The sequence below is a fragment of the Labrus bergylta genome, chromosome 7 (assembly GCF_963930695.1).
Source record: "Labrus bergylta chromosome 7, fLabBer1.1, whole genome shotgun sequence".
Lineage (NCBI taxonomy): Eukaryota > Metazoa > Chordata > Actinopteri > Labriformes > Labridae > Labrus > Labrus bergylta.
Window position 1 is genome coordinate 31,358,906 of NC_089201.1, and position 24,261 is coordinate 31,383,166.

At 39.9% G+C, this 24,261-nt stretch overlaps 2 protein-coding genes across 3 annotated transcripts in view; both read left to right on the plus strand.

Annotated features, from left to right (window-relative positions):
• LOC136179609 (NLR family CARD domain-containing protein 3-like) overlaps positions 1 to 24,261 on the plus strand; it is a 265,362-nt gene that overhangs the window by 111,443 nt on the left and 129,658 nt on the right. The gene's annotated exons all lie outside the window — the stretch shown is intronic.
• The window catches only part of LOC136179612 (NLR family CARD domain-containing protein 3-like), a 44,078-nt gene continuing 27,904 nt past the window's right edge, over positions 8,088 to 24,261 (plus strand). The window contains exons 1-3 of one of the 2 annotated variants that reach the window (XM_065956450.1): positions 8,088 to 8,271; positions 21,439 to 21,650; positions 21,930 to 23,976. In XM_065956450.1, the coding sequence (XP_065812522.1) occupies positions 8,141 to 8,271; positions 21,439 to 21,650; positions 21,930 to 23,976 (2,390 nt within the window). In that variant the 5' untranslated portion in view covers positions 8,088 to 8,140. The remainder of the gene's footprint in view (positions 8,272 to 21,438; positions 21,651 to 21,929; positions 23,977 to 24,261) is intronic. The other variant, XM_065956451.1, reaches the window with a different exon arrangement.

Consider the following 24,261-nt stretch of genomic DNA (forward strand, 5'->3'; position numbering starts at 1 on the left):
ACTGTAATGTATTATTACTACTCAACGTTTTCACATGTAGGTGGCTCTGACTGCTGCGTTCAGGGACATAATAATAATCAGTGAGGACGTTCATGTCCTGCTCTGAATCGTCTTCAAGAAATATTCAAATGTTTAATATTATTTATAGATTATATTCAAGCATACTGAGACCTGTCTTCTGTTGTAAGGATATTATTTAGTCTATAATGAGTCAGAATATAAGTAAATATGACATAGATTGACCAACTAAACAGGATGTTTCTCAGTTTTGACGTTGAGCCCCCGAGAGGTTTACCAAACATTTAAGTCTTGCTGTTGGGAAATAAAACTTACAGATAAGATCAATAAAAAACAAATTGGATAATTTGAAACAAGAGTACAAATGTTTGGATTCTGCTGATTGTTCCAAATGTTCTGGTGTTGGCGGTGATGGAGTTGAAATCTGAAACTTCATGCAAAGATAATAATCATATTTCTATAAAACAGCTGTGACATGGATCACATGTTAGTGTTAAAGTCTTTAAAGGTCTGATTAGTCTCCTTCATGGAGCTTCAGTACAGATAGGCCTACTTTGACTTTACTGGAATACTTTTATTTGTCAGAGAGGAATTTCAGTCAGGAGTTTGAACTTCTGCTGGATCTCCTTCACACACCCTCATCTTCTTCCTATCTTTTATTTATTCAAAGATATATGCATGTAATGAATTTTAAAAATTCCGTTATTCCTCCAAAGTCTGTAACCTCATGACCAGCTGCCTGAAGAGCCCCAACATGCTGTAGTTCCTCCATTTTCCTGATAATATTAACTGATCAATCAACTGTAATCACCAATAAACAACATCAGACTATAGAAAGCATTTAAAAAGGTGATACTGTTATTTAGTAATGTGGTAAATGGTCACTATTCCTCCTTTACAAATAAAGTAACAAGAGTCATGGTGCTTCAGTAATCATCAATCAGTCAATCAATTTTTATTTGTATAGCGTTAACTCATAACAAGTGTTATCTCAAGACACAGGAAAAAGCAGGTAAAAGACCTTACTCATTGTCTGTTAACACTACAAAAGAGCAGGTAAAAAGACCTTACTCATTGTTATGTTACAAAAAGCAGGTAAAAGACCTTACTTATTGTTATGTTACAAAAAGCAGGTAAAAGACCTTACTCATTGTTATGTTACAAAAAGCAGGTAAAAGACCTTACTCATTGTTATGTTACAAAGAGCAGGTAAAAGACCTTACTTATTGTTATGTTACAAAGACCCGGCCTATCCATCATGAACACTTTAGCAAAGCAGCAAAAGTTACAGTGGTAAGAAAAAACTGTCTTATTAAAAGGCAGAAATCTGTTCTGGCGGGCCGTCAACCAACGATCTTCAGGAGCCTAAGAGAGCTCAAGAGTTCCCAGGAAAGTAGGTGGTTAGTGACTGAGCTTAACAGATAGATACATGCAGTAATATGATGTACTGTATATACAGAGAGAGAGAGAGAGAGAGAGAGAGAGAGAGAGAGAGAGGAGCTCAAGGTGCCAGTTCCCCCAGTAGTCTAAGCCTATAGCAGCATAACTAAGAGCTGGTCTACACCAGCACCAGCCCTAACTATAAGATTTATCCCCGCTGAAAGACGATTCCAGAGGAGAGGAGCCTGATAACTGAAGGCTTTACCTCCCATAGTACACTTACAGACTGTAGGTACCACCAGTAGGCCTGCACTCTGGGACCGTAATGTTCTTGAGGGGCAGTACGGCACTAGTAGCTCCTTAAGATAAGATGGTGCCTGGCCATTTAGAGCTTTGTAAGTGAGAAGAAGGATCTTGAATTCTATTCTAGACTGTATAGGGAGCCAGTGCAGAGAAGCCAACACAGGAGTAATGTGGTCCCTTCTCCTAGTTCTAGTCAGTACATGAGCTGCAGCGTTCTGGACCAGTTGAAGAGTCTTTAGAGACTTACCAGAGCACCCTGACAAAAGAGAGTTACAATAATCCAATCTGGAGGTAACAAATGCATGAACTAGTTTTTCTGCATCATTTTGCGACAGGATATTCCTGATCTTGGATATATTACGAAGGTGAAAATAGGCTGTTCTTGAAATTTGCCTGATGTGAGAGCTAAAGGACATATCTTGATCAAATAGAACTCCTAGATTCCTAACAGTGGAGCTAGATGCCAGGCTGATGTCACTAAGGACAGTCAAATCACTAGAAAAAGTCTCTCTGAGGTTCTTCGGGCCTAGCACATTAATCTATAAACAAACCAGGAAACACCTTTGTAATAGACTCAAACTGACAAATGTCTCACCTTTGTCACTTTTTGTACTTTTACTTAAAACTCTGTAGAAGCACTTTTATTACGACTCTGACTGGTGCTCTTGAGCTCATCAACATAAACAAGAGGGGTCCTGCAGCGAGTAGTATCCATAGACTGTAAATATTATATATGCATGTGTGGTTGTTAACAGATATCAGACACGGAAGATAAAATATACTTATTGGATATATATTTAATGTAAAACTAAACAAAGATAACCACACAGAGCGCTGAATGAAAGACGCCTCTTATTGGTCACACTTCAAACCGAAACACCGGCGTCTTCAGTAAAGATGGCGGACTGAGTGAAATCACTGCATTCCCGTCGGTCTACTAACCCGCCTGACTTTCCGCGCACTTTTCACCTGTTCATTCATTACACATAACCGCTAAATGGTTTTAACAAGAAAAGGGCAGCGAGCTGGTCCTATAAGAGCGATAGTGCGTTAAACACGGTCATTGACGACAATGTGCTTCTGAGATTTTAAGTGTGTTTAAAAACTCTGATTGTTGCTGGATGTGTTTCACTTTTATCTGTTAGTCGTTCTAAACTTGTTAACATTTGGTTTAATGTGTCTGTAGAATTTGAGTCTTTATGTGATAATAATATAAAATTATGTTTGCCAAAATAAATGTTTAAATCACTTAGATTAACTTCTTCTATTCTTCTTTTGATAATGTTTGACATTTTATTAATGTTGCTTATGTTCTTTTTTTTAATCAGAATTCATGTTGTGAATGGTCTGAACCACTGGGCTTTATACTAGCAGAATTTATATAAAAATAATAATTCTATCCAACCTTTTCCAATTTGTTATTTACTTGTGAATAACATTCGGTTCCAACTGAAAAAGGTTCTGAGACCCACTTTTGGGTCGAGACCCATCCGTTTAGAAACACCACATTTGCCCAACAGATGCAGAGGGCCCCCAAATGACTAAATCTGCCACTGGTTATACATGTGGGGCTGATGTTCCCTACACAAACCAAACTGTCCCTGGGATTTAGTGAGCATTATTGTTGCCATAGTAACAAAGGGATCAAACCCAAAAACAAAGCAGCATAGGGTCTAAGTTATGAGATTCAAAGAGGTAAAAGAAGGACATTGATTGTTATTAACTAAGTCTTTAATGGTCTGAAAACCACAACTATTGCTGAAGATGATCCCAGCTCACTTTGTTTAGTTTGCTAAACCTAGTTAGCTTGGATTAATGCTTTTTACTTTGATTCCAGCAGAGGGAGACGATCACCAAGAAACCTGAACTAACAAAAGTCATCACTGTTTCAGTTCCAGGAAATAACAAGAAGGGGAGGAGAAACTCTGAGCTGATACGGGTTTCCAAGAAACCAAAGTGAGATCAGAGATTAGGCTCCATTTTGAGTTGACAGAGCAGAAGGACAAAGACGTGTGAGACAGGGTGAGTTTAATTCAACATTATTATGACTTTACTGTTTAATCCTCTGGTTCATCAGTTAATGAAGCAGGTTCATGCTGAGTAATACTTTAAAACTGATCACATACAGAGCAGGATCAGCTCTGTGAATGTGGACTACTTCCTCTTTTCTCAGCTTTGGGAGGGGCAAGTAAAATACATACTATAAAATACTGATATGTTTTGGGACTTTGTCCTCGGCTGATCTTTAATCCTAACTCTTGAGTTTCTCTCGTATTGTTTCCTGTTTGTCAGGACTCCTGCGGTCTGAGCTCAAAGTCAGCGTTAATGGTTTTCTCTCACGTTAAATGAAGTCCAGAGAATGACTCACTTTTAAATTTAACAGGAAATATTTTCTCCACCTCTTCAAGCAGTCACAACAAAATACTGCAACCTAGTAAAATGTTGTGACTGAATGAGGTCTGTTTTATGAGAAGGTTTTAACCCTACAGGCATGAAGGACTTTGTTTTATACCACGGTTGGTGATGAACTTTTTCACCTACGTGCCCCTGTGACTGGTGGATTCTAAAATCTACCAGTCTTACACTTTTTAGGCAGTAGGGAGGATCATCCCTTCACCAACCCTGGGAACAAAACTTGCTGCATACTGCTGAATGATGTCAATCAATAAATGGTGTGAATCAGAGGGAAGTGAGGATACCCTATGCAGACTGAAAAATAAGTGGGTATACCTATACACCTGACTTGCGTATACCCTCAACTACACCACTGGAAATGAACTTGCCAAACGGATAATCTACCTGCATTTGGTGCTTGGCGGGTACCAGTCTTACATTTCTTACCTGCCACTTTATTTTAACTGGCAGCACAATGTAATGACGTGTAACATAATAATCAAGGCTTATAGTATTCAAGAAATAGACCATCAACTATTAAATAAAATACTGACATGCTGTTTGTCTCACTCATTTACAGAAAAACATTTGTTTTAGTTTATTATTTTTGGGCTATGTCCTCAAAGTAGAGGTGGGCGATATGGGAAAAATATCATATCACGTTTTTTTTTTTGAAAAATCATGATCATGATTTTATCACAATTTTTTTCATACTGATCTTTAGACTAATTTGTAAGTTACTGACCAGTTCAACCAAACTTATTTACCTGTATGATGTTTTTAAATGCACAAAAACTGAGCAGACAAGTTTAATCTATTTGAAAAACATCTTTGTAGGAGGTCTGGAGGTCTCTCACCCAGAACATCTTCAGCAACAGAAATGTCTTTCCCTCAATTTGATCAATATTTATGAACAATTTGAAGGTTTTCCTCACCACTTTGAAATGATGATTTAGTTATGTGTCCTCTTTTTATGTTCATCAGGAACATTTTCACACAGTGATGCATTCATTTAAAAACATGTAGACTTCAAGTTGTTGAAGTTTCTGTTCTGTTTTAGCCCTGCAGAGTTCCTCCAGCTGGAGCTTCATACAGGCTCTGCAGACTTTGTTGTTTTTATGACATCATTGGACTAACTTTAGTTTAGTTTATATATAATCAAACATAATACAGAATGTGTTCATTCTGTGACACATGATCAAAGTAAGTTTTACTGACAGAAGAGTTGAATTCATAGAGGGGGCGGGACATTGTTGATTGACAGACAGACAGTCACCATGGTTACTCACTCTCACCTGCCTGCTGCTTTGTAACGTCGTTTAGTGTAATCCCTATAGGTTCAGTTATCACAACAGGTGAGCTTCAGGTGGAGAAGCTTGATAAGTAACTTTTAAAAACTGAGAGAGAGCAGAAAACACCGACAGCAACATTTGAAACACCGGGGTTATATCTCCCCTCACTGTCTGTCTGAGCTCCTCTCTGTCTGACTCTCTGCAGACTGTTAACGTCTCTCCGGCTCCTTAAACGGTTTCGCTCTCCGAGATGTAAACTTAACTGTGCACACTATGCAGAGAAGTTAACTGTTGCTCACGCCGTGTCGGTTTGGAAATATATCGGTGGAAATATGATATGGAGAGGTTTTTGTGGACTTTACTTTAAGTTTGGTTTTCACCGCTGCGGAGCAAAAGAGGGGGAGGGGGAGACGCGTCTGTGTCGCAGCATAAACTGCAGCATGAGAGAATAAACACATAACCCCGGTTATACGATCTCCCTGCTTTGGCAGATCGTCAGCACGTTAAAATCCTTCACGATCTAAGATCGTTATATCGCCCACCACTAGCTGGTAGCTGATGAAGCTGAAATGAAACCTGGACTGAGAGGTAAGATAATGGATATATTGTTTTAAAAGAATATGAGCTTATATGAGGAGAGTCATCACAGTCATAAAGGTTTCTGCTGGAAACTGAGTTTCATTTAGAAAGATATTTTTAAGTCACTGTGTGTTTTCTCCTCAGGACGTTGGAGCTTCTAACTGAATCTGTCAGGTTCCTTTCCTCTGCGTTTGTATTTCAAACATCTGAGTTACAGTCATCTGCTTCTGTTGAAAAATATCCCATTTTCTAATGTAGCTGCTTCACAATAAAACCTATTTAAACCAGGAACTTTTAGTGTGAAGAGCTTGAAATAGAATGCGTGTTATATCGTGTTCACAACCTTTGTTTCAGAGCGCTTCTCACCAGCGCTCCTTGTTACTAGATTACAAAAGTGAACTTGTGCTTCCCTCTGTAATGTCCGTAAGGTGTGTTTTAGCTCCATGTGTTTCATATTTTCTTTAAATCAAATAAATATCACCAAGAAAACATGAGGACGATGTAAAGGAGTCATGTCCTGATGTCAGCAGCAGCTCTACACCTGCAAACTGTTCCCTCCAGAAGACGAGTCAGACCAGCGTCTCCTCCGCCATCGCTTTCTTATTGACAAATCTGATATCAGAAGTCCCGCCCCTTCTTGAGTTTGATTGGTCGGTGAGGGAGAAGTGACATTGATCAGCGTGGCGTTGTTCTCAAAGTTGAACGTCTTTCAACTGATAGCGTTTGAGTGCAGTGACTAAAAACAGCTGACACCGAGGGCGTTTTAGCGCCCAGGAAGCTGAACTACATTAGTTTTGTATTTCAGCTGGATGTCAGCGTGGTACTGTAATCTCTGTTCACTTTAAATCTAAGCCTGCTGTACGGGTTGTGCCTGTTAGTATTTATTTTCACATAATCATTCACTTGAATCATTTTGTGGATATATCATTTTAAATCTGTCGACCATCTAAGGGTCATTGGTTTAGGTCTGTGTGGATGTAACAGTTTGTGTAAGACTCTCATAGCAGCAGATCTATTTTTGGAGAGGAGCCGAGTGTATGTTGTGAGCTTAAATGACTTGAATGTAGATATCTGACAGTTTCAAGTGAAGGTAATGTCACCTCTCTAGCCTTTTAGAGGTCTTCCCAAATGGTAAAAGAATTTGTAGGCTGTACCAGCTAACAGAATATAACAGGACCGTTAACATGAAAAGTTTGTCAGCCATTTGTGTTCTGTTGCTGTTGTCTGACCTCGGCCCAATAAATTCTAAGATAAGCCACTGTCTGTTTCACCATTTCATCATTGGACATTTACAGCAGAAACATCATGGCGTCATGATGTTCTTACATGCTTTTATATTTTGATATCTTTTTCTCTATATGGGTAATGTGCAATATATGTTGTGTTTTATACATGGGTCTGTACTTTTCTGTTGACATGTCGATGTGTTTTTCTATTGTTTTTATGGATTCTACTGTGAGGCCGCTGAATGTGTGCAGCACTTTGAGCCCAAGACAAATGTCTGAAGTTATAGTATTTACAGCTGCTCCTTTGAGCCCAAATCAACGCCACAGCGCGCTTCTTTTTATCATGTTGGACTTCAGACAGCGAGGCGTCAGTTTAAACACACCTGAAGCTGGTTGACCCGCTGTTAAAGAGATGCTAGTCTGTGCTCTGTTAATCATGTTACACCAAGCAAAGCCATTCCAGCATATAGAGCACCATTGTGACCCTCGCTCTGCCACTGTGGTCGGTAGGTTGAGCAAATTCACCCGCCACTGCAAAAAGACACCCGTATGTGACGAGTGCTGATTTCCAACCCTGTTTTATACACTTCTAGTTGTACAAATGTCCTAAAGGTCATGGTTGCTGTTAAATACTAACATGTTAGTTTAATGTTTAAAGTTTAAGACTCAATGTCTTGTTATTGGCATTATTCAGGGCAGATCAGACGGACAAATCATGTTAGGATCAAAACAAAGTGCACTGAGGTGCTGCATCAGGTACTTAGGCAGACAGGAAGGAAGAGAAAATCAAATGAAGGATCACATCAGGTAATGAGATGTGGACACTTGACCATTTCTGTCTTTCACATTTTTCCTGCTTGTGTCTCACCTGTTTGTTATTTTGTCCTCAGGTTGTTTTACCTGCATGAAAGTCTTTTATTGTCCTCTGATCAATCTGGAGATCAGAAGATGAGTGATCGAGGAGACAAAGAGGAGAACAGAGCAGAGTCTCCTCTGTCCAGCTGTCTCTCTATGAAGAGTGACCTGTCTAAACATCGTCCTCTAAACTTCAGTAATGAACCAGGACCCTCAGATCCACAGTAAGAGAACTTTTTTTAATCACCAAACTGTAAAGCTAAAAAAAGAGTCCTGAACACCATAATGTGTTGATTTTCTTGTTTTTAATCATCAACCTGCACACAGTGATCATACAGAGAAAGTCACTGAACTCATAACAACATACTAAGGATTATATATATGTATTATATGTTTATAGATAAGATAATATGATTTCAGTATTGACTCTTTGGTTGTGTATCTAGTCGTCTTCTCTGTGATTCTGCAGGAAGAAGTCTTTTAAACTGATCCTGAAGTTTAGTGAGATCTGCTGTGATCGTTTTCTTTCAATCATTTTTTCTGTTGTGTCCACTCTTTGTTTGTCTTTTTTTATTTTTTTAACATGACTACACAATGAGATCTTTTTTTTTTTACTGAAGTACAGTAACATCCGGTGTAAGATGCACTTTTAAAACCTGTTTTTTTTTTCATTTTAAAAGTTGTCTGGGTCTTATACAAAGGTGCAACTAATATAGCAGTATAAAATGTTGACACAGAAGTCACCATCACTGTGTGCGACCGGACGTGATAAAAAAACCATCCTCATTCATTGGGCCTGATTTACTAAAGGTTTGTGTGTCTTAAAACGTGTGCAAACTTGATACCACCCGCAAAAAATGTGTTAACTGATCTACTAATGGAGCGCTGTGAGGACTGAATCTTTCATATGAGCAAAACACGCATTGTCCATTTAGTACGTTTGACTTAATGAATATTCAATATGGGGCGTTTCTGCCCTAGAAAGGAGAAAATGCAAATAAGTTAAGTTAGTACACACATTGTGATTTACCAAGCCTGACAAAAACTGAGGTGATTGTGACGGTGTCTGAATTTAACACCTTTGAAAAGAACGTGCTAACCCAGGAGACCAGTGTTACACACAACAGACTGCTGTTATTGAAGTTAGGAGGAGACATAGGCTCAATCAAAGAAGGCATACAGATCACGTTATTCTCCACACATGTTAATATGTTTGGAATGACAGCAGGAAACACCATGATTAAACTATATTGTTGCCTATTTAAACAAAACTGAACATCCACAGCCTCTGCATTCTAAAGAATTTCAACATTGACATTTATTTCTTCCTGTTTCCCTCTTCTCACCAACATTTTATTTTAAACTTGGGATTTCTTTTTTCTCGGGCTGTGCGTCTCTCCCCCAGCTCGTGCGTTCCTCTCCATAGTGCGCTCGTCTCCTCCCTCTACAGCCCGCTGCTGCTACGCTTGGATGGGGGGACCTCACCACTGCTTGTACCCCCGTCTTCGATACCTCTTTCCAGAGCCTTTCTGTCCGATCAGACACAGCGCTGGCCAGCTGTCTGGTGCTCAACAATGTGCCGAGTGTCGCGCCTGAGCGCCACAGAGGACACAGCTCACACCTCCTGCACAATGTATGACAATTCATCTTCAAAAGATGAAGAAAAGAGAGGCCCTGTTTAATGCCCAGGATTTCTTATAAACCAAATTTTATTTTTGAAATATTCAGTTTTATCTGCTATAACTCAAAATTACTGTACCTTCATTTACCTCTTCCACTGATACCTATTTTGCGCTTGCAATCGTCCTGCTTTCCGTCCAAACTCTCCGTGACGTAAACCAGTAGAACACACAAAAGCCTAACTTAAATAGTACCGCCTCCACAAGGTTTGCACCTGGTGTCATTCACGCAAACTTTCTGAGTCGATCACCCGAAAATCACACACTCACCAAACGTGCAATTTTTTTGGACTGAACACACAGTTTAGTACTCTTTACTTGGGACCTTAGTAAATCAGGCCCTCAGTGTATTAAGAGCTGAGTGCACGCTGTTCTGGGAAAGACAGCGACACAGACCAGTCTGGCTGCGTTACTTTTTCAAAATGTTTCCCTCAAGAGGTCAAAATAATGAATTTACAGAAAACTGTGGGATATTGTTCCATAAATAAACCTTGTTGAACGCTCTTTTGATTGAAAGAGTCCTTTATTAAAGTTAAAGAGAAACAAGCGGAGTCGGGCAGAGAGCTCACAAGCTAGGAGTCTCTGCTTCACAACTTTCCCTGCAGGCTGAGAGCTCGACTACCGTACTGTAGCTGGTAGGAGAGCAGACTCCACAAAGAGAAAACAGACTAAAAGGGTGACAGAGCTGAACAGTAACTGCAGGTTTTGGACTTCGCTGAACACAATAAAAACTGTAACGCAGGAAGACAGTGTAAACTTTATTTTCTCTCTGAGAGACCTTCAAAAACACAGCGCGTCTTATACTGGTGCAACTTATATTTAGGATTTTACGTTCTTTTTTTAACTCCTGCACATGCTCAGTGTGCAGGTCATGACACAGCTCCTGCACATGCTCAGTGTGCAGATCATTACACAGCTCCTGCACATGCTCAGTGTGCAGGTCATGACACAGCTCCTGCACATGCTCAGTGTGCAGCTCTCTATAAAGCTGATTAATAACTTTTCAAAGGTCTCAGGTCTCAACATAAATGTTAAACATTTGAACTTATGGCTGTTAAAGATTGTAATGTTCCCCATATTTGTAATAATCCAGTAAATCACCAGGTCACATACCTGAGAGTAGTTATCACCAAGGAGCAAAATATAAGGTGCACCTTAAATTTGAATCCCATCGTTGATAAAACTCTTGTTTACAAAGAGATTTATCTCTGAGACGAAGGACCTTTCTCTCAAAAGCTGAGGGCATTTCCAGACTCACTAATCCGGCTCTATCTTTGGATGTTGACTGAAATGTAACCAACAGATTTGATTATAGGTTGTTTAACTTTCTGTGGAAAAACAAAATACATTATGTTAAAAAGAACATGACAATAAACAGGAGTCAATGTGGGGGCTTGAACTTTTTAGACTTCACAGCTCTTAACATTCAAAGTGAACAGGCTGAGACCTTTTTAAATAACCCAACATCTCTATGGAATATGATTCCTAATTATGTTTTTTCTAAAGTTGGTGGCCTGGAATTTTATTACTGTGCAACTATAATATCAGTAAAATCCTGATCAAACTATCCAACTTCCATAAACAGATACTCTTGACTTGGTCTCTCATCTTGAAACATAACTTCTCTCCACACAGATATTACATCTGGAACAATAAGGATATTCTCTACAAAAATGAATCCCTGTTTTTTGAAAACTGGTTGAAAATAACATCACACTTGTAGGTCAGTTATTGGACTCAGATGGTAGACTCTATGGTTACTGAAGTGTCTGATGTAACCAGGACAGAGGTAATATAAGTTTACAATGGGCGCATCAGGAGTATCTGAAGGAGATTTAGGAGCCCTCTCAGTGGAATGTATACAATGGGGCCCCTGTATCCAGAGAGTTGCCCAGGGACTTCTGGACAAGAGATTGTATCTGTGACCTGTGTTGTCCTTTGAGTTTATGACATACATATGACATACATATGACTAAGACAGAAACCCCTGCAGTTGTATGAAGAGGGGTGTCCTGAAAACAAACAGATGTCCCTATGTTGTTCTCCTGTGAGGTGTGTCCATAAATACCAGAGTTTCTGTGTGTAAGGGGAGAGATCACTTTTGGCTGTGTCTCTCCCAGGTCGAACCATGGCGAGCCTGGCGATGCTGTAACTTGTTTGTCAATAGAATGATCATTATGTAAGCAAGTCAGTGTCAACGGAGAATTTCTTCATCATCAAACATGTCAACAACAAGGAAATCCACATCAATTTTGGCGTCACGGAACAGGATCAGTTGGGGCCTTCTGCAGGGGACCACAGCTTGTTCATTATTTCCATCACTTCGTAAGTGTTTCTTTCTTTTTTTTCTGCATATATTGCGGAGCTGTTTCTGTCGTCTATCGGCAATTTTGGCCGCACTGTCAAAGAACTGAAGTGCAATGATGTGTTGATGTTGGAGTAATTCTCTGTCTAAATTGGGGTTTATTGAGTTAAAAAGTATATAGATAAAGGGGAATAAAATAAAGAAGAGATAAATAAGAGAAGAAGAGATGAATAAAGTTGAAAGGTAATGATAGCATAAGCGCAACTAGTAACAAGACCAGTTAGCTAAAAAACTATGCAAGTTTAACAAGGACAGGGCCCGTATCCTCTTAACAGTAAGTCATGTGTAAATTAGACACTGAAGTGAAAGTTGGCTTTAAGAAGTAGTCAAATTTGAGTAAAAATAAAACAAAGGGGATCCCTGGCCAGGGTATTTGGATAAATTCTAAACGTATAATGTAGGTAAATAAAAGAGAAGAAATAAAAGAGAGGAAATAAAGATAAGAAGTGTAAAGATGAGAAGTAAAAAGATGAAAAGTGAAGATAAGGAATAAAGATAAGAGTTTTGAGAAAAGTGGGGAAAAAGCGCTAAGTAAAGGAAAAAGTGTGCATTGAAGCATGCAGTGTGAAGTAATTTGTTAAAAGACAATTTGTTAAAAGTTTGGCCAAAGTAAAAATTTGATAGAGGAAAATTATAAATGAGTCGACTTCAAAATCTGAACTGAAGTGTGTGTGGCTGTTGAACGGCTCTGTCTCTGTCTGTGTCTTGTCTCTTGTGTTGTGATTTGGATGGGTTTTGAGAGGTCTGTGTGGTGTGAAGATGTGTATTTGATCCGGAAATGTTCTTGTATATGTGTGATTGATAAATAGAATAGATGTATTAATAAATAGGCATATGTAGCAGGTGATTGGTTAAAAGGCGATTTAGTAACGTATAAGAGGGGACATTTTTGCTTCATCAGTGATAAAAAATATGAGCCTTTGTTTCAGAGGACTTTTACTTATCTGATCTTCATCAGTGTTAAAAACCTATGAGCCCTTTGTTTCAGGGGACTTTATATATTAAATTTGATAAAAATCTATGAGCCCCTCAGAGGATGTTTGTTTAATCTGATAAATACACATGAGCCTAATAAAGGACGTTTATACATAGCATAAGTGTATATAGTATCTGTTTTTAACAGAAGTGGAGAGACCAGCGAGGATAGTCGGTACCCATTCAGGTAGCAAGATTAGAGAAAAGAACAGAAAAATTCCTGATAAAGTTTAGAACTGCCGGCTGATTGGAGTGTGAACTTCTCTTTCTGTCTGTTGGAGCGTATGTGTGTGACCACATTATACTGTGGATTTTGTCTGTTCAAAAGAACATATAGTTTGGTTTAAAATAGGTGAAGATGTCTAGAAACCAGATTCAAAACGATTCTTTGTGATGCCGTTATTTTGCCTTTCTTATTGCCTTACGCCTTAGTCTCTTTATTTCCGGTCTTCACATAAAATGTGCTTTTATTTAGAAAAACTGCAAAGGGGACTTCTGCTACATTGTAAAGTTATGGGAGTAAATACATACAGCTAAAATAACAACCAAGAGGAGAAAATGTTACACTTATGCTGTTTTGTGAGGTGGATTTATCTTAAAAACCTCTGTTTGGGTGACTTACTCTCTTTCAGAAGGATGCTACATGCAACATGTTTCCATGTGTGAGCTCTGAGCTCTGACTCAGTGATGAGTGACAGGAGGATTAAATGCAAATGTAACCTTACTGTGCTTCAACTGTAATCAAATAGATATGATTGGCTTAGTTGTCACTTAATAAATCTTACTTGAGTGATAAGTTTTCTTTTAATGACTCCACTAGTAAAAGTGTACATTTTAGTGAAAGTAGGGGTGTCACAGCACCCACGGGTGAGATGTGCCTGTCTGTGCATTAAATGCACTAGGTTTGGACCATAGGGTTTGGAGACGATGTTAACCCTTTGACAGCCAGGCTAGACTGGAAGCTCTTGAGAAATTAGGAGGTGGGTCCAAGAGGCGTTGCCTCACATAGAAAGCCAATTAGATTACTCCTTTTGAAGAGGAGTGGAGAGAGAGCCCTTCCTCCTCTCTCTTCTCTCTGTGGGACACAGAGGGAAGGAAAACACACCCCCAGTAGGGAGACAGCCTTTGCAATAGATTAAAAAAAAAAATAGATAAAGATTAGAGATAATGTGTGCATATTTCACTGAATTGTTATTGCATTGTGTATATGAATTCAGAGTGACCCTTAGACACTCAACTTTTGTTTTGTTTCTTTTGTCTTCTCTGTTTGTTGTGTGAGAACTGGAGGAGATGGATTGTGTCTGAACTGGATCAGTCAAAAAGGCAGATGAGGAGAGATCTGGCAGTACTTCACAAACACTGGAAGCTTGCGGATGACAGCATGTAGGGATCCTGAATCCAGCTTGATCAAGGCCAGTGCGGTTTTATCCACAAACTCTTTCAGCAAACACCTGAACTTTTTTATCTGTGTACACATTTTTTATAGTCAACATCTTTGATACATGTTTAGTCTGTTTTCGCATAGAGGCTTACATTGTTTCTTCTATGTATCACATTACAATTATATAGGAGGAATTCTTGGCAACAGACTGACTAATTGAAGCATTTGGTCAATAATGGAGTATTTTTGATTTGATTGATCATTTATGGAAAAGTTGATTTGATTCAAATGCAGTTGAGTGCTGTGAATGCTGGTTTCATTGTTTGAGTATGGTCTAGCTTGACCTGGGCTATTTTGAGATGGAACATTGACATTATTTCCATAATTTTAAGATAAATAAGTGTGATTAGATGCATTAGGTGATAAAGAAGTGCTTTTGCTTTCATAGTAAGAAGGCTTTGGTCTCCTTTGGGGTTGGCAAATTCATTCACTTTCAAGTGTGGTAACAGTACTTTCTAAATAGTTTGACTAAATAGTTTGACTTACAATACGAGGAACTAAGAGGGTCATTGTAATGTAAAAGATGGACACCAAAATTACAAAATCAATCACTTCTGTTGATGTAGTACAGAAGACTAATCCTCTTGTTAAAGATATTCCAAAAATATCAAGAAAAATGGAGTAAGCGTTGGTCTGACATTGACCAGCCTTGGCCAGTGGAGGGGACTTTGAATCCGGATGTGATCAAAACAATACAGGTACTTGTGTCTACATATAAGGTAAATCAGATGAAAGGCAAAAAGGGGAAATAGACGTATGGAGAAAAGACAAACTGAACTTGGCATTCTGCAGTTGTTTGAAAATGAGGGAGAGAAATTGTTAGAAGCTGCAAGAGAAAAAAGGAACAGAAGTATGCAAGCAATAAAGAAAAATAATAAGGAAGCAGGAAAGTTAATGGAGAAGGTTAACACACCCTTCTCACATACTGCCTTAGTAAAGAAGCGCCCGCCTTATGAGAAGGAAGTGAAGTTTACTGATGTTTATCCTCAGCTCCCAGTGATTAGACAGGAGGGCAACTATCACGTCACAGATGAGAGTGATAGTGATGGAGACTCAGAGAGAGAAGGTCCTACATATCTTCACCAGCTAGCAGCCGATGCAGGGGTGGAAGATGATGGATGCAGGATTTTAAGAGAGATTGAGAGGTCTATAAATAGATGCCTTGTGAACATAAGTGAATCTACCAGTCCAGAAGAAACAGGACCAGGAGACTCTTAGAAAACTTAACCAACTACAGCTGGTTGATAATAAGAAGGAGATGAAACAAGCTGTGGTTATGCAAAGTCAGCATCAACCAAATCAATTACCACCACAGCTGCAGCATGACCAGATCTAGTATCAGCTATCTCAGCTGTTATCCATGATCCCCAATGCACCTTTTCCACAGTCAGTTTTTGACCAACCACAGATAGGAAGTTTAGAAAGAGGCAGAGGAGGAAATTTCCAACAGTCTTCAGGAGTGTGTCATAATTGTGGACAGCTCACTTTGCTTGTGGATGTTACAGAACAGAGGAGATTTCAGAGGAGTATAGATGGATGTTGAGGTTGGAGAGGACTTTTCTGTTGTTTACAGGAAAGGTCAAGGAGTTAGATTTATGTTGAAGGAATTGTAAGGTAGAATAGTGAAGGTTCAGGAAGTAGAGAGATAAGTGAATGCTCAGTGAAGGAAATTGTTAGACCTGCTAGGTCTGATGATTTAGAAAGCACATGGGTTAGCCCATGGTGCAAGGGGGGAGTTAGGAGAAAGATTAAGAAAGAATATGGTTTTTGGGTACTGTATTTGCATGAGCAGATTGATTATGTCATAAGCAGGTGTACTATTTGTCTAAAAAAACAATGTTAGGACGCCAATAAGTCCTATATGTTAGTTGTTGTGGATAGATTTTCAAGATGGGTTGAGGCCTGTCCAACCAAGCGGAAAGATGCTCAGTCTGCTGCCAAGTTTTCAAGTTTTTGTGTTGTGAGGTTATAAGCAGGTGGGGACTCCCAGATCGCATATCCTCAGATAATGGGAAAGAGTTTGTGAATAAAACAGTAAGACTAATTCTGCAAAAATTGGGAATTAAACAACGTTTAGGAGCTGTTTATCATCCGCAAAGCCAAGGTGCTTGTGAAAAAATGAATGGTGTTTTAAAAAACCGCATTGTTAAAATCTGCCAACACACAGGTTTGAATTGGCTTCCACTGGCGTTAATGGTGTGTTGTTCAAGTGGGCTCCGTGATTTGCGCATGACACCCCATGAGTTGGCAATGGGCAGACGGATGCCGACACCTTGTTTGCGTACAAGTGGCAAGGGTCCAAGTTTAGCCCTTTTAGAAGATGAAATGCGAGTGTATGTTAATTACATGGCTGCTTTACATAAGAGAATATACACATATGTCTCTGATAGACAAAAACGAGAGGAGGTGCAAGAGAGACTCGATGAGCAAAAGACGAATGCAGTGCAACCTGGAGACAAGGTATTCGTGAAGGTGTTTAGGAGGAAGTGGTTTAATGAACGCCGTGAAGGACCATTTGAAGTAGTCCGCAGTACGGGAACTGCGGTCCAGGTTAAAGGGTCTCCTACCTGGTATCATTTATCACATTGTGTTAAAGCGCCAACAGAAGAGGTTCCACGATTACAGAACCGAGATGTTGAAAGCGCAAGAGAGCCAACAGAAGCTGCGGAAGCAGCAGAGGTTCGTGCAGACCCCCAAGGTCACGATCCGGAAGAAGGGATTGACCATGTTGGGGCTATACATGATGATTTTGATTACACTTTTGATGATGTCAGGGATGACTTGTCAGTCCATGAGCAAGAAAGACGATTTGGTGACATTGATTTACAACATGTCCCAGAAACAACAGAGTCTATTTTTCAGGAGCATGAGTCAAAGACTCCAGAGGGCTGTGATGCCTCTACAGGAAAATTCACAGACCCAGTTGGACCAAGGAGTCCAAGGCCAACCCGAAGAAGGTCAAAGATTGAGGGAGACTGTAGTCTTTATTTACGTAGATCTCAGATTGAAGATCAAGGTGACTATAAGTGTACATATTATGACCCAAAATTAGTAAATATGGGAGAGCATAGTGTTCAATCGGGGTTAGGTTAAAGAAACAGTATTGTGACTTTAGTGGTACTAAATGAAACTAGAATTGTAAAACCCCTGGTTGTTGAAGTAGGAAAACTGTCAACTACCATATCAACTATCCCGCTGATTGAGAAAATAAAGCAGACATCCACCTTTTCAAAACTGAAGGTTACTGACGTCACAGAGATATTGCGTCTAAATACAGCTGAGCCTCAAATGATTTCTACAACTCAATTTCCTGTAAACATTGTGATTAAAGCTACGTTAGGGAATTCAGCACGCCTTCCATGTAAATGTGGAAAATGGAATAATGATGGTAATAATTCCCCTAATTGGGAAAAATGCCCGTGGTGAAGAAATAGTGCTAACAGGACCTGAAATTAATAGTGTGCCTCGTGATCAAAGAAAGTATATTTTGTATAATCACATAAGGTTGTTTAGGGTTGAAGACGACTGTACACTTGTCCTAATCAATGTAACAGGGGAAGATCAGGGAGAATATACATGCACTTATTTGGATCCAGAGTTTAAATTTGTACCATATCACAATTATTGGGTAAAAGGGTATAGAATTCGTAAGATAATGCTTGTGGTAGAAGGCCTAGATCCTATTGAAGTAGTTACGGTGGCTAAAGAGGTTCAAAAGCAACTAGTCACTCCAAGGGTGACTGATGAACAGATGATGTCTACTACTGTAGCTCAGAGAATAACTAGTAGTATTAACGTATCAACTTTGGTTACTACTCTAGCTGCGAGTAATTTTACAAGTGAGGTTGTAAAGATGGGATCTACTATCAACGAAACAATGATGAGTTCTTCGGTGTCTACAAAGTCTGTAGGTATGATGTTGACATCTATTGCTACATCTACATTAGTTAAGGCAGCTGAAACAATTCAGATGACTATGTCGAATCTGATTGGTGATTTTGTAAATGCTGACGGGACATCAGAAGTCATGACTGAAAATCTTCATGCATTAGAGAAGCGTGAAACCCAATGGAAAGCTTATGGGTTTGATTCCTCGGTGTTGCAAATTGCAGACCCGTGGGCAAGTAGAAATATGTGGTACCAACAGTTGACTCACTCTGTTAGATTGGCTAGTAATTTGAGTGGTCCATGTGTCGTGAGAGTTCCAGCACCAGGCACATGGCCTTCAATTCTAGAGACGGTACCAGAACCTTTAACTTCTAAATGTCAAAATTATGCGCCATCGTGGTTGGTATTTAAGCAACAAGCACCATATGATTATTGGATGGCCGTGTCGGTGCATCTATTTACACCTCAAGGGAATTGTGCTTGGTTGAAGAAGTTATCATATATAAATCTCCTTGATCAGTATGAAGATATTACGACAGCAGTCCCTGATCCTATGGAAGTGACACCTGTGAAGGTTAAATTTTGTTTTTGTTCAAATGGTACTCATGGTGGAGATGGTATGTTTATGGGAATATCAGAATGTGATAACTATATGATGCAATTTGGACGACGTGATCAAAGGGCTATTGATGACATGTATACAGTGACCTTTCATGCACCACATCGCCGACTGAGTAAAACTCTAAGTGTAAAGAATCAAACTTTACCGGGTAATTTTACCATAGGAACATTTAAAGATATCTGGTGGATTTGTGGTGATAAGGCATACTTATTTTTACCTTATGGTTGGATTGGATGTTGTTATATGGTACAGTTGAAACTTCCGTATGATGTTTTTGTTATTCAGAAGGGAAAAGGGTCTGATGAGGATAACTCTACGACAATCTCTAGCAGTAGAAAGAAAAGAGATTTGGCACAATTTCACAACTTGGAGTCTTATCATTGGAGGATAAGTTTGGGAGAGAAATGGGGAATAGGATTGTTTCCATGTTATGGTGTTACATACTTAGCTGATCATATTGATAATATTACATATACCCTGCAAGGTTTTGCAAACGAGACCATAAAAGGTTTTGAATATTTGTCGAATACTCAGAGGAGTCATCGATTGACGTTGCTGAAACATGACATGGCTTTTGATTACATTTTGGCCAAACAAGGTGGCCTCTGTGTAGCTTTGAATCTAACTGGAGAAGCCTGTTATACTTTGATTCCTGATGCTACTGACAATATGACTAGTGTCATAGATGCTTTGAAACTAATTAGGGATTCATTTGGTCCATCAGAAAGAGCAGGATGGTCTGTGAATGTTTGGATGCAATAACAATTAGGACCAATAGGATCTATAGTGTTTCAGATTCTTGTGGCTACTGAGTGGTAATGACCTAAGTGAAGGTGAGGAGGTCATAGAGATTGGAGAGAAATATCCATTTTTGAATATCTGAATTCAACATTGACTCACTATTATTTTGAACTGGAAGTGAATTGATAAAAGGGGGGAATTGAATATTTTAATCATGTATGTTAATCATGTAGTGGAATAATGTGAAAGTATGATACAAAAATGAATATCTTTGATGGTTTTGTATGTACAAAGATACTGGCTGTTGATTTTTCTTCCCAGGATGATATTTGGAGACCAATGTGAGGGTGGCTGATTGTCCAGAGATCCTTCCAGATTAATGGAGTTGAAACAACCAAACTTAAGAAAATGGAGGATGGAAATGGACAACGGAAACCTGAATGAAGACATCATGATGAGGGGTTTCGATTGAAAAATCATTGAGGGTTTATTACAATGTAACTTGTAATATTGATACATATTTTTGTATGTTTTACTTTATAGTAGATATTTTTAGCAAGACATATTTTTCTGGAACTGTATAGGATGCATATATTGGGACCTCAGGTGTTTTTCTTTCTTTATCGATCCTTAGGGAAAGTGGTGTTAGGTAGGGAGAGGTCCATTGGAAGGTGCGATGGGTCGACCAGCCTGACTTTGGACAATTTTTAGATTTTATTTCTGAGGTTTTGAATGTGTGCATTTATATATCATCCTGAAAAGTTTTCATAACCCTTTTCTTTTTAATTGGTTTGGAGTACCATAGGTGGTTGCCTGGGGCAGAGGGACCGTGAGAGAGTTTTCCTGTCTAGATTGTTTGATGGATAATAAAGAAAGATAGCTGCTTGATGGGTTTTTCGCTCTCACACTCCACAAATAAAATTTTACTATATTACTAAGGTTAAGCATGGACAGAAGTGATTCGTATGAGGCTAATTAACATCATAATTGTATAATTTATCTCGTTTGCGAGACTATAGTCTCGCTAGGGGGGACTATGAAGTGTCTGATGTAACCAGGACAGAGGTAATATAAGTTTACAATGGGCGCATCAGGAGTATCTGAAGGAGATTTAGGAGCCCTCTCAGTGGAATGTATACAATGGGGCCCCTGTATCCAGAGAGTTGCCCAGGGACTTCTGGACAAGAGATTGTATCTGTGACCTGTGTTGTCCTTTGAGTTTATGACATACATATGACATACATATGACTAAGACAGAAACCCCTGCAGTTGTATGAAGAGGGGTGTCCTGAAAACAAACAGATGTCCCTATGTTGTTCTCCTGTGAGGTGTGTCCATAAATACCAGAGTTTCTGTGTGTAAGGGGAGAGATCACTTTTGGCTGTGTCTCTCCCAGGTCGAACCATGGCGAGCCTGGCGATGCTGTAACTTGTTTGTCAATAAAATGATCATTATGTAAGCAAGTCAGTGTCAACGGAGAATTTCTTCATCATCAAACATGTCAACAACAAGGAAATCCACATCATTACACAGACAGACTTCTGCACATGCTCACTGAGGAGGACATGGCACACCTTTTTAAAACACTGCTTTTTGTGTCTTTATTTGATTTAGTCCACCACTGGTTTCTAAATGTCAGTCTCAGTTTTCACAGCTTTATGATTTCCCTTATCTCCACAGAATAACAAAGGGGTCTGTTTCTGTGGAGGAGCAGCTGTCCAGCTGTGCTTTGTGTCAGGACGTCCTAAGAGATCCAGTTTCTACCAGATGTGGACACTGGTTCTGTAGACAGTGCCTCACCTCATACTGGGACCAGTCTACTTCATCAGGAGAGTCCTCCTGTCCCCAGTGTGGAAAACGATCTAAAATAAGAGGAGGACTGCAGATATCCAGTAAGTCCAGCACTGTAATAAGTAAGACTGAAGTCATTGTGTCTAAAAACAAGACAAAGCAGTTAGTATTTTCATTGATATATAGTTAAATGAAACATTTACATTTTATCTGATTCTTGCTGTCAGGTTATATTCAGTATATTTTATTTCTCTTGTAGCAGCACACATTTATTACACGGATGTTTTTGTGTCATGCAGTGTGCTTAATGTGTAATTATACAATTTTTGTATTTGATCATTTTATAAATCCAGTCTCAGGATATGTTTCTTCTCTTTCAGCAGATAGAGGTCTGCAGGAGGTTACAGATGAACTTAAGATCAGTCTGAGGAAGAGATGTGAACATGTGACTGAAGGAAGTGATGAAACAGGAAGTAGAACCCTCCTCAACAGGATCTACACTGAGCTCTACATCACAGAGGGACAGAGTGAAGAGGTGAACACCCAACATGAGCTGAGACAGATTGAGACAGACTCTAAAAAGAAGACCCTCCATGAGACTCCAATCAAGTGTCAGGACATCTTTAAAGCCTTACCCGACCAACAGAACCAAAAGACAGAAGCTCAACCCGACCAACAGAACCAAATGACAGAAGCTCAACCCGACCAACAGTACCAAAAGACAGAAGCTCAACCTGACCAACAGAACCAAAAGACAGAAGCTCCACCTGACCAACAGAACCAAAAGACAGAAGCTCAACCCGACCAACAGAACCAAAAGACAGAAGCTCAACCCGACCAACAGAAACCCATCAGAGTGGTTCTGACAAACGGCGTCGCTGGTGTTGGAAAAACCTTCTCAGTGCAGAAGTTCACTCTGGACTGGGCAGAGGGCTCAGAGAACCAAGACCTCAGTCTGGTGATCCTGCTTTCATTCAGGGAGCTGAACTTGATCAGAGATAAGGAGTACAGTCTTCTTGAGCTGCTCCGTGTTTTTCATCCAACATCACAGAAGGTCACAGCAGAGACGCTCGCTGTCTGTAAACTGTTGTTCATCTTTGATGGCCTGGATGAAAGCAGACCGTCATTGGACTTCACAAACAGTGAGGTTGTGTCTGATATCACAAAGAAATCACCGTTAAACACACTGTTGACAAACCTCATCAAGGGGAATCTGCTCCCCTCAGCTCTCATCTGGATAACTTCTCGACCTGCAGCAGCCAATCAGATCCCTCCTTCATGTGTTGACAGGGTAACAGAAGTACGAGGCTTCACTGACGCCCAGAAGGAGGAGTACTTCAGGAAGAGGTTCAGTGATGATGAAGATCTGTCCAGCAGAATCATCTCACACATCAAGACATCCAGGAGCCTCCACATCATGTGTCTGATCCCGGTCTTCTGCTGGATCACTGCCACAGTTCTGGATCACATGATGAGCAGAGAGCAGAGAGGAGAGCTGCCCAAGACCCTGACTGACATGTACTCACACTTCCTGCTGGTTCAGACAAAGAGGAAGAAGCACAAGTATGATGAGGGACGTGAGACAAGTCCACATGAGCTGATGGAGGCTGATGGGGAAGTTCTTCTGAAGCTGGGGAGGCTGGCGTTTGAACATCTGGAGGATGGAAACATCATGTTTTATAAAGAAGACCTGGAGCGTTGTGGTCTTGATGTCACAGAGGCCTCGGTGTACTCAGGAGTTTGTACAGAGATCTTCAAAACAGAGTGTGTGATCCTCCAGAAAACAGTCTACTGCTTTGTTCATCTGAGCGTTCAGGAGTTCCTGGCTGCAGTCTACATGTTCCACTGTTTGACAAACAGGAAGAGAGGTGTAGTGAAGGCTTTCCTTCAAGACATCAACTTCGTGGACTTATCTGGAAATACTTTTTTAAAGAAGATTTCTGAATTTCTAACTCCTGGCCCATCCCTGGATGTCTTCCTGAGGAGTGCCATGGAGAAATCCCTGAAAAGTAAAAATGGTCACCTGGACCTGTTTGTTCGCTTCCTTCATGGCCTCTCTCTGGAGTCCAACCAGAGACTCTTAGGAGGCCTGCTGGGTCAGAGAGACAACTGTCCAGAAATGATCCAGAGAGTCATCAACAACCTGAAGGAGATGAACAGTGATGATATCTCTCCTGACAGAAGCATCAACATCTTCCACTGTCTGACGGAGATGAACGACCTCTCAGTACATCAGGAGATCCAAGAGTTCCTGAAGTCAGAGAACAGATCAGAGGAGGAACTCTCTGTGATCCACTGCTCTGCTCTGGCCTACATGCTGCAGATGTCAGAGGAGGTTCTGGATGAGTTGGACCTGAAGAAGTACAAGACATCAGACCAGGGACGACTGAGACTGATTCCAGCTGTGAGGAACTGCAGGAAGGCAAAGTAAGTCCAGATGTGATTAAATATGAGTAAAAATAAGCTGTTTAGTTCTTCAAATATATACTATTCAGTGTTTCCCCTAGGTTTACAGCGTTGGGGGGGTGGGGACAAGCCGACATGCCGACACGATGACACAAACACTTGGTGTTCATGTGTTACTTTTAATGACAGCTGTCCTTTTCTATCGGAAAGGTATCCTTAAATGACTTCTTTCCCTGATTTCCGACTCTATCCACTATCCTATCTCTACAATAAAAGCACAAAAAGCCAAAAAATAAATCTTTAAAA